We start from the raw sequence: 12,112 nt of genomic DNA, 5'->3' as shown, positions 1-12,112 counted from the left end.
AATTCCAGGATCCGGGGGTGCTGGCGTGGATGATGAAAATTGAAAATTAAACCAATACGCGTTTTGGGGTTTCCGCACTCTCTGGCTGCTGGCAGGAAAAGGTCAATGGTCATAAGCCCGGCGCTGAACAAAACCACAGCCACAGCCGGACAGTGGACCACAGACGGACAGCCGGACAGCGAGCGGCAAGCGGCAGGCGGCAGGCGGCGAGCAGACAACGAACGGCCGTGTGAGCCTTGCGGTCACGGCTGGCGAGGGAGGAGTGTGTGGCGTGGAGGACTGGCGACCGAAATGTAATTTGCGTTGCATTTTAATTGTCAACTGTGTGTCGACCGTAAATGAAATTATGCCCGGGCCGGGCTATATGCAAATGTTGTAGCATTTGCCGCAATTCTTGTTGTTTTTTCTATTTTGCTATTGTTTTGTTTAATAATTTAAACTGTGCGCATTTGAAGTTTTTAATTAAAATAGAATGGAAGACTCTAGCAGCTGCCAACACTTGCCAATTCCGTAACTCGTACACTCCTCAGGGGCCCACTGTAGACTCTATAATATAAATGTGATCCGAACTTTTAGATCCATTAAAATCTATTTTGTCGCTTTCACAATATTCGCCCCCTCGAAGCAGCACGAAAAGTTCTTTTCTGGAATGGCCTTCAGTGTATCTTCGATTCGGTTTTGGGATCATATTTCTGTCATAGTTTTCATTTCAGAAGTACATACGAGTGGTTCTCACAGTGAATTTCTTATCAGTTGGTCTTGGTATTTCTAACTCATGGTAAAGATCAAAGGTTTCGAAGTATCCAGAAAGACGTTAAATATTTTAGCTGAGTTTTATATCTAAACCGATTTATCAGCGTCTAAGTTGCTTTTCCCCACATCAATTTTGAAGCAATTCGATATTAATAAAGCGGTCTTACTTCTTTCTTAGTCCTAAATACTAAACAGTTCAAATTCTATTGCTTCCAGCTCTTATAGTCGTAGTGCATTAAACGTTCATACAGTCGAGCTTTTACGAGCACGTACATATACATAATTAATACGTCTGGCGGGCATCTTCTGGGAAATGTTCATCAACTATACTAGTTATCTGTATTCTTTTCTCTAAAGGCTGTCAAAACTCATATACTCGTTGTATCTCCTTAAGTGCAAAGTGTATTATAAATATATGTCTTTTAAACTATCTATATGCATTCCGTTTTGCTAATTATTTTGCATATTTTATTGCCTTTGCAGAGACCTCAATATTCACGGTGGAACGCATACAGCTTTATCCGGAGCCGAATCGACAGAACAAATGAAAATTAAAGCAAGTCCTCTCTGTGGATGGCGTTCGTTTCTATTGTTAGTCAAGTGGTTGGGCAACATACACACACACAGACAGACAGACAGACAGACAGACACACTCTCCACACACACCAGGCACCCCCACTCACGCCCACAGCAAGAGCAGCCTAAAACAACAACAAGAACAACAACAACAACTAGCAGCCATATAAAGAAAATTCTTAAAACTCAAACTAGCGACGAGTTCTTCTTTCTGTACAATAATTTTTTAGTTTTTAGTTTTCAAATGCAAAACCACCACCACAACAACAACAACAACAACACCCACAACAACAAATGTGTGAAATGAGAAAATGAGGCGACGGCCATGGCCATGGCCAACAGCCATCGACGAAACTGTGCATTTTTGAGTCAAAATCGTGCCTAGCCCTAGCAGTTCGGTTAAGGAGTAAGCAGCGCTCATTATAGGGCCCTGTGGTCTAACAAAACAAAGGATACTCAGTTTAGTCAAATTTGTGTCGATTTTAAAAAAGCAAGCGAATTGTGGCAACTGAATACGCAGACTATTTTTCTGTAGCCTTTTATAATTGTATTAAATTCTTGTTAGTTAAATATTTTGAGCGGAATCAATTGGCGGCAATATATAGTATACATGTGTATTGTTTCACAAATTTTTAGCTTTAGTTATACACTGAGAACAATTTTTCTGCAATTTTGTAAAAACAAAAACAACAAACTAATATGTTTTGTGTGTAGTCTGCGTATATAAAATATTATACATACATATATTTCAATTACTTTCCTAGACTTATTGTATGCATAAACTAAAATATATTTTGTTAATTTTTTTAAATAGGCCGCAATTATTTTTTGAAACTGAATGCTGTAGTAGAGCTGAGGCGTCAGCTCCATTGATTAGGCTTGCAGAAAACTTGATTGATTTAACACATCCTGTGTGTATCCTGTTTCCTACGCAGCTCTTTATAGGCGTAGACCCTATGCCCTTAAGACAAGCATACTATGCATATGCAATTATACATAAATTTATAGTTTGGAGTATCTAGGAATGCAAACTATTACAAACGATTTATTTGTAATCTAATTTTCTCACAGTTCTTTGTAATTTTTTATATACATAGTACATACATACATTATTATAATTTAGGTAGGTGCCTAACCTATCTGTTATAATTTAAATGCTTCATTGTTATTAAACAAAATATTTGCGCTGTTTAAGTGATAATTTTTTATGATTATTAATTAAAATAAATGAATTTATGTAAAAAGCAAAGCAATTAAAACAAAATAAATTTAAAAACACCTTTAATTATCTTATTTTATTTTAATTCCCTTTCATTTAATTCATTGTTTGGTTTCGCAAGAACGTCGCTAAGTAATCAGAAAACCCCCCGAAACACTATATAAGAATACGCAACTCTACTTAGAACTAAAGGCAACCATTTGAAATTGAACTAAATCCTAGTAATGTACTTAGTATAAATATAGCAAAAGTTAATTATAGTTATACCAAAGCAACACTAAAGCTAAAGCATGAAACCACCAACAAAACGGACTTAGATTTTCGGGAATTAAACAGAGCTAGTTACATAAATACACAGATAATTAAATAGTACGTAGAGTACAGTTTTGAACCAAATTACAACATTTAACACATAGTTGAGAATCAAATTTAAAGTCGAACTGTAGTAACAAATTTTTAGAAAAACAGCAGAAACTAATGAATTCTAAATAAAATAGCCACCAACACCAAATTTATTCTAACGATAAACTAATCAAGTGGAATTCAAGTATTTTATACAAAAATGGTGAAATCTAATAATGAAAGGCATTTCGTTATATTCCTGAAAATTGTTAGGCATCCCAATACAGATAAAACTCATTGATTTTGAAGATTGTTCATTAAATACAATTTAGAAGCTTAAGGATATTATTAATATTATCATGTAATTTCTAAAATTTTCGATTCTAAAAGAGTGAAGAAATTGAAGGAAAGTGTCCACTATCCTGTCGGAAGATTGTTTTATTCCCAGCTCGGTTTTAAGGCCGATGTTTCTTTCTGAGTGAAGAAGTTGAGAAACGTTTCCACTTTCCTATCTGATGTACATGCATTCCGAGCTAGACGTCGAATCTTTTAGACGAACCCATAATATTTCCTGAGTGAATAAGTTGTAGAGGGACGACATTATCCAGACGACCGCTCTTAACTTTAGGGAAGAACGAAATGCCTGTTATTAAATTTCGCCAACTGTAGAGTTGTAGGAACAAAAGAAAAAGTACCCTAGCATCCAATTAACACCCAGAAGAGCCCATCACGATGTTTTGAGAAACGTTGCGCCTCCGTTGAGAGAGGACACATGAACAAAAAGAACGAGCCGGCAGAGAGAGGCAGAAAATTAAACAAAATGTGCAAATTGAAATCAAAGATACTTCAAAAGGTTTGAACAGATTATAAACAAAAAGGTAATGGAATCAAAAAACAAACAACAACAAATAGTTTGCGTATAGCAATGAAAATGAGATCTAAATTTAATGTAGCGCAAATATATAACAAATATTATTATAAACAAATAGAGCTCTTATGCGAAAACTAATGCAAATTTGAGTTGTAGGCAATCAAATTGCTGCGAAACAGCAAGCCACAAACCCTTATGATATGATATGAAGAATTTTTAATAGTGCGCCCTATATCAAGCACAGCAAATACTTAAACTATAGTACGTTTAGCAAATAAAACATTGAATATTCAATGCGAGACGCAGCAAGAAGAGTTCACAAACATTTTATGCATGTGGCTCATTAGTTGTGGGCCACCAGTGTGCTGAGGCAATGTTTTTAAACGGCAAAATGGCAACCACGAAAAATTCTATTTTTTAGTAAAAGTTAAAAATATTCAAAAAAAAAAAAGAGAAGAAATTCAAATAAAAAACTTTTTCTGTGATTTATGAAAAAAGTAAAAGTAAAACAAACCGAAAACTATACTCGAAACTAAAAAGCAAGTGTGAGATGAAATACCGAATGCAGCAGAATAACAAACAACAAACAAATAACATAAACAAAAGCATAGGCGATATGTGTATTCTAGTATACTCGCAAAATTGTACGTAGGCGCTTTAGATACTAAAAAAAGTAGATGCGCGGCAACTTAGAAGGCAACAAAAATGTTTAGAATTATTTGCTAGCCAAAAATATTTAAAATCGGGGTTTGCACTCTGCTTATGCTCACGAGTGGCTCATGATCATGAGCAGAATGTGAGCAGCTCATTTGAAAATGACGTCGCCCTTATTTGCTCACGAGTTGCTCATGAGGAAGGGCATTCTGATTGAGCTGCTCAATGAGCCACTTTTGCGAACTCCGATTAAAACACACACACACACCCACACACGAACATTTTCGAGGCAATTGCACGTTTTAAAAATTTAAGCAAAGCGATTAATAGAAATAAAATATAAATTGCATTTTACTTGTATATTGTACGGCAACATTGTTTCTGCGATCACAATTTTGTTCCATTAAGTAAACAAACAAAAAGCAACACAGACGGCAATTCTGTTTCGAGCTGAACATAATACTTGTGTATTGGTAGAACAGCATGAAGATAGTGATGATGAACTGTAAACTTTAACGAACACGGCAACGCACTTTTGCACTCTCCCATCCCAAAGGTTACGTCCATAGTTTTTAAGCCTTTGAGCCAAAAAAAGCAAATCAAACAAAAGAAAACAAAACAAAACAAACAATGTAACGAAGAATCGAATGAACAAGTAAGCAATTTTTTATTTGAAAATTGAAATCGTGTATTAAGCAGCCAATTGCGATTTTTTGATACTCACAGTTTTTCAGTTACCTTTTGCAGCCATAACTGAGTTTTGCACGAAAACAAAACAAACAAACAAAAGAAAAAGTAAGCTAAAGCTAAAACAAAGAATCAGAATCTCTAAAAATAATAATCATCCATGGTAATACCTAAGAATGTTTTTAGCTGAACGTGTGTGTCTCTATCTCTAGTCGTACTCTCTCTCTAGTAGCTAAGAAGGGGGGCTTCGCTGCCCCAATGGCCAGTAGACCCCCCAGGAACGAAAGGTAAAATAATGAAAATTATCTCGCGATCATAATGAAGAGCAACACTACAACAAGATATAAGGAAAAGGAGCAAAAATAAATAATATTTTTAATGCATTGAATTTGTCGTAAATATTTACCGTACCTTTGTTAAAAACAAAATAAATCTATTTAAAAAAAAAAAACAAAACAAAACACACAAACTATATTTAAATACATGAGTTCAATTTAATGAATAATGAAAGAAAATGATTGAAGCGAAGAAAGTGGAACATTGAACGAATTCTATACAATTTTGTGTTTAATTTTAAGCATTTTTGTATCGTTGATTATGATAATGAAGATAAAGAAGCATGAGTTAGGGGTATAACTCAACTGTTGTCTTAAGCCCTGCACAGCCAGAGTAAATCGAAATCGAAAACAAACAAAACATGAACTTGGAGCGAAAGCAAACGATTTGTAAATAACTGTAGTTGATTTCTAAGTAGAAAAAACAGAATAGAAAAACCAAAACCAAAACCACAACAAACTAACAAAGGCCGGATATTGAATGTTTATTATTTAACAAATGAAGGGCAACTAAATATAATTGAATAAGTTCAACCTGTACAATAATTTAATATTAAATAAAATGCAAATTTGCAAAATGAGCAACTTCGATGGCATTTTCCATTCCATTCCACACAGCTGTGTGGGAACCAAGTGAGAGTATTTTTAATTTGTTATTACATACTTTATTGAACAGTTTACACATGTCTGCAATCGATCAACTATAGAAAAGGAGCAAAATGAGTGTTAAAATACAACCCTGGGTGACAAGCGCGTGCTTGCGACTTGATATTACTGTACTGCGTACTATTTTTTTCCAAAATTATTTATTTTCAGATGAACAGCTTTAGAAATCTATCTTGTATGTAGTGCCAAAACATCGATGTATCGACTATTGCCATATGTTTTCAAAAACCAAAACATTGCTGGGCATCAGGTACATTTAAAAACATGCCGACGGTCGCACCCAAAATACCCTTGCAAATATTCTTTACGTTTTTAATATAACATATTATAGATACATGTGATATTTTAATTTAACTAATTTCATACCTATATGTTTAAGAAATGTCGAAAACAAGTACATTTAATGTGAATATAGGACGGGCAAGAATCGGCGGTGGCTGATACGACGTGTTGGTTTAAATCGAGTAGCATTTTAATACGATTGCCTAATTAACGACAGATCGCCTTCTCTCGGTCGATTTGGCCCAGCCGAGGTTAAAGGTAATGTCTTTATTTTACTTTTGATGTTCATGAACCAATAATTCTAACTTCGACTTTACAGATCCAAAGCAGAATTGGGTCATAATTCAAATTTTGATAGGCACTATGGAGAAACAACAGGATGGACTAGATGTCCATCGTTCACTACGACAATGAAAAGAGCAATTCTTTAGGATGCATGGGTTCGGATCACATGCCAATTAATGACTACAAAGTCGTGATCAGAGCGGATAACAACCAAAGATGAAGTCGCAATTGCAACGAATATACGAAAGACACCGTTCTTACGACACATTGCAATACCCACTTCAGTGTGAAAATGATAAATGCTTTGAGCGAAGAGTATTATAGTAGTATATTACCTAATACTAAAATGAAATTGTACATAAATGAGTCAATTAAAAAATGTACAGATATTTTAGATACATTATAAGAAACAAGTTCAAGTCGTTAGAGCTCCTCCCTGTATGTAATATGTACTTATACTTATTCACAAATATATACAGCGGATGCTCAAAAGAGAAACTGAACAAAAAACTACCACTCCAAAAAACTGCACCAACAAAAAATGTAATTTGTTTCATAATCTTGTATATTCCACCGTTATTGTATAATGAAACTTCCCCATTACTGATGACGACTTATGTATGTTAAAACCACTTCACCCACAGACAGGGGAGCAGAATCAAAAGGTTATTTTCTCCAACTACTTGAAAAGAAAGCTAAGTACACATAATCGCAAATTCAAAGTCATATTATGCTTACAGCATTCCAGACCATAGAGCGCAGTAATTGATGCATATACATATGAAGAAGTCGAAAAGCTAAAGGCGGGAGCTCCGACTTTGAAAAATACTGTGTACCTATGTACATGTGTAGAATAAAATAGAAATGTAAACAAATTAAACAAGTAAAAAAGCTAAAGTCGGGTGTCCCGACTTTGAAATACTCTGTACATATGTTTACAATAATTATAGAAAATAAAAAAAATTAAGAAAATAAAAAAACAAGTAAAAAAGCTAAAGTCGGGTGTCCCGACTTTGAAATACTCTGTACATATGTTTACAATAATTATAGAAAATAAAAAAAATTAAGAAAATAAAAAAAAAATATGATCGATTTTACCTCTCTCGGTATTCGAACTCACGTAAAGGGTGTATAATTGCACATTTACATAGCAATTGCGTCTGTGTGAGTGTATGTATGCCTATGCGCATCAATTCGTGTCTGTGTAAGCATTTTCGCAGTCAACCAAACAGCAACATCAACAACAGCCGCGGGCAGCGCTTGAGCAGCGCTGCAGCAGCGCTGCATCAGCAAATATATTTATGGCTATAACTTCTTGGTAAATCGGTCTATCATAATGAAATTTGTCATACGGACACATAATAACTAACTGGGGGTATTTCCAAAATTTTAGTTCGAAATTCCAAGAATTACGGGAGTTACGATTTGCGGGGTAGAGGGGGGAGGGAGGGGAATTCCAAAATATACATTTTCTGCGTATTCACATAAGGCATCTGGGACTAAAATTTGGTGTTCCTAGGTCTTATAGTCTCCGAGATATAGGCGATTATACGAATGGAAAATCGGGAAAACCCCCATAGGGGGGAAGTGGGGGGGAAAATCAAAAAAATAAAACAAACTCGTATAGAATACACACATAACGCATCTTCGTGCAAAATTTGGTGTCTCTATCTCTTATAGTCTCTGAGATCCAGGTGTTCATACGGACGGACAGACGGACAGACGGACAGACGGACAGACAGACAGACAGGGCTAGATCGACTCGTCTCGTCATGCTGATCAAGAATATATATACTTTGTGGGGTCTGCCACGCCTCCTTCTGCCTGTTACATTTTTCAGCTCCCGCAAACCTAATATACTCTTGTACATTTCATGTACAGAGTATAAAAATATGATCGATTTTACCTCTCTCGGTATTCGAACTCACGTAAAGGGTGTATAATTGCACATTTACATAGCAATTGCGTCTGTGTGAGTGTATGTATGCCTATGCGCATCAATTCGTGTCTGTGTAAGCATTTTCGCAGTCAACCAAACAGCAACATCAACAACAGCCGCGGGCAGCGCTTGAGCAGCGCTGCATCAGCAAATATATTTATGGCTATAACTTCTTGGTAAATCGGTCTATCATAATGAAATTTGTCATACGGACACATAATAACTAACTGGGGGTATTTCCAAAATTTTAGTTCGAAATTCCAAGAATTACGGGAGTTACGATTTGCGGGGTAGAGGGGGGAGGGAGGGGAATTCCAAAATATACATTTTCTGCGTATTCACATAAGGCATCTGGGACTAAAATTTGGTGTTCCTAGGTCTTATAGTCTCCGAGATATAGGCGATTATACGAATGGAAAATCGGGAAAACCCCCATAGGGGGGAAGTGGGGGGGAAAATCAAAAAAATAAAACAAACTCGTATAGAATACACACATAACGCATCTTCGTGCAAAATTTGGTGTCTCTATCTCTTATAGTCTCTGAGATCCAGGTGTTCATACGGACGGACAGACGGACAGACGGACAGACAGACAGACAGGGCTAGATCGACTCGTCTCGTCATGCTGATCAAGAATATATATACTTTGTGGGGTCTGCCACGCCTCCTTCTGCCTGTTACATTTTTCAGCTCCCGCAAACCTAATATACTCTTGTACATTTCATGTACAGAGTATAAAAATAACGAAATTGTAATGATAACACACGTAGAGTAGCTTCTCTACTCGGGTGTCCCGACTGTACATACATATGTATGTTTAGAATAATTATAGAAATTTAAAAAATTCACAATTAAAAGCCAATTTGATCGATTTTACCTCCCTCGGTATTCGAACTCACGGAAAGGGTATATACAGAATTGCACATTTGAGAGTATGCAAGTCTGTGGGTGTCTATGCGTGTCTGTCTTAGCATGTTTGCAGTACAATGTTGAACCAAAGCAGCAACAACAGCTGCGGGCAGCAATTGTATTTATGGCCATAACTTCTTGTTACATCGGCGCACCATTATGAAACTTGGCTTACATACACATAATTCCAAATGGGGGGTATTTGCCAAATTTGAGTTAGAAATTACTGGAGATATTGGACGGAAATTCCAAAATACACGTATATGCGTATTCATATAAGGTATCAAATTTTGTGTCCCCAGGTCTTATAGTCTCCGAGATATAGATGACTATACGAACGGCGTTTCCAAAAATCCCGAAGTTGGGATAAGGCATCTTTGAGCAAAATCGGATTTCTCTATCTCTTATAGTCTGCGAGATCTAGGTGATCATACGGACATACAGACAGACATAGATCGACTCGTCACGCTGATCAAGAATATATAATCGCTGCCCAAGGGCGTAGGCAGCCCAAAAAATTAAAATTGTGATTTAATAATGCACGATGCATTTAAAAAATAACTAATGCATATGATCAATGAAAAAACTTCAACAAATCCAACTCAGATCCATTTTAAGGCGAAATATTGCGTCTTAATAATGAACGTGTGGTCGACTTTTTTTGACGCTCGCGCACACCTAATATACTCTTATACATTTCATATACAGAGTATACAAAATCTAGGTGTTTCTACGAACGGTGTTACAGAAAATCTCTAATAATGTGCAAAATTATGTATATGAGGAACGTCCAGAAGTACGACTGCAACAGTGTGCAACGTTGGAGAAATGTAGAAAATCTTAATAAGAGACTTGTTTTATCTACACTAACTTATCTTACAATTCATGTACTATACACAATCAGAAGAATAAATATACAACGAACCTTTGCCGGTCCATTGCAGAATGTTTAAATACATATAGGCATGTAAATTGTACCTAAGCTTTGATGTCAAGTGCTTTAAAACCCTCTTTTAAGGACTAAGTTCAACAGCTAATACCTAGCACACTACTTGAATATACAAATAAGAAAAGATTCATGTTACAGCCGTCCTGCGAAAAATCGCAGCAGCAATTTAGATAAGATAATAAATGTTAGTATACTTATAAGGCTTGATTGTGATGAATAAAATGTAGTTAAATTTTTGATTCAATCCAGCAAATGAAGTGCCGTTTCTTTTAAGTTCCCTTCCCGAAAGGAAACTGCACATTTTGATTTGCATGTAACATATTGGGTTTTCAATGTTTTATCAATTTTTTTGATTTATGAATGATTATATTAATACTCAATAGTTATGGACTATGTTTAAACAAATATTTTGCTTTTTATAACGCACTTTTCCTTGAATTGTCTTTATTACGTTCTGCACACATGCCTTTGTAACAGCGTCCAATGTCTTTCTTTTGGGCGGAGTTGTGGAGCGTTTGCTTTCCCTACATATGTACTATCAGCTTCCCTTAAAGCAATAGTGGATCTGGCATTACTATATTCATACAAAATGCCTTTAACTACCTACCTGTAGTCGAAGCGTAGGAGTGCATTGGTTTCGTCAATACATATATTAAACAAACAGATAGACGCGTAGCGGACCCCTTCAGTATGGAAACTTTCTATAAATTGTTCTAACCAGATTTTTTATTTGAATCTCTAAAATTGATTAAAAGCGATTGACTAAAACATTATAATACGTTCCTTAATATGGAACTGTTTCGTGTGAATTGTAAAGATTGTGGGCGTCCTTACAGCTTACCTGAATATATTTAGACAATTCCTTTCAATCATCATTGCTTAATAACAAATTGCTTAATTTTTTTAAATAATCCGAATTAATTTCATCCGAATCCAGTATATTCAGGAGATCGAATGACTTGCTTTTCCGATTCTCGTACTATATTATAATCAGTTGATAGATATATCCCTGGGATTTCTGAACAACCATGGTGTGGGAGGCGAATGCAGCCTCTCAGTGTTTTGCACGCAACCTAGCCACTTGACATTTCTTCCGTCTTTTTATGCACCTTCGGGTTTGGCTGCCATTATTCCAGACCCTTTTATAGAGCGCCTTTACAACCAACGCACGCATCGACCTAAACCATGATAGGACGATGCCTTTGAGTTGGACGAAGTGCAAGTCCTTTAATGCCAATTCGTTTGCCATCTGGTCAAAAATCAGACTGTTTCCGTTTTTGCTTATTTCATTTCTGCGCACTTCCGGATCAATTATCCTGACAAACAAAACATTTAATCTTGTGCCGGTCGAATAAAAACTATTAAATACTTACTGTATGCACAGATATGTTGTAGTACCGATAGACGGTGTACAGAAAAGCCTTTGTCCACATTCATTCCGCAATTATTTTACTTAATCATTCAGATTTATTGCATATTACACACATGTGTAAATAACCGCTCCCTTTATTCTTCGAGATCCTGCATGCATGAAAACGCCGACGCCTTATCGATAGCATTTCGCCAGTCACAATTTATGTCATGTGGCAACCTTGCAGAGTCTTCGATAGCTATATTTTTTGTACATATCGATGCACTTGCCGTC

At 36.0% G+C, this 12,112-nt stretch overlaps 1 protein-coding gene across 2 annotated transcripts in view; it reads left to right on the top strand.

Moving 5' to 3' along the window:
- The window catches only part of LOC115632185 (cyclin-dependent kinase 14), a 165,464-nt gene extending 162,973 nt beyond the window's left edge, over positions 1-2,491 (top strand). For both annotated transcript variants that reach the window (XM_030529220.1, XM_030529221.1), the window contains exon 11: positions 1,237-2,491. In XM_030529220.1, coding sequence (XP_030385080.1) covers positions 1,237-1,301 — 65 coding nt within the window. In that variant the 3' untranslated portion in view covers positions 1,302-2,491. The remainder of the gene's footprint in view (positions 1-1,236) is intronic.
- Positions 2,492-12,112: the final 9,621 nt, after the last annotated feature.

This window comes from Scaptodrosophila lebanonensis, unplaced genomic scaffold (assembly GCF_003285725.1).
Source record: "Scaptodrosophila lebanonensis strain 11010-0011.00,11010-0021.00 unplaced genomic scaffold, SlebRS2 tig00001415-arrow-pilon, whole genome shotgun sequence".
Lineage (NCBI taxonomy): Eukaryota > Metazoa > Arthropoda > Insecta > Diptera > Drosophilidae > Scaptodrosophila > Scaptodrosophila lebanonensis.
Note: the sequence above shows the minus strand (reverse complement) of the source record. Positions and strands in the feature narration are given on the sequence as shown.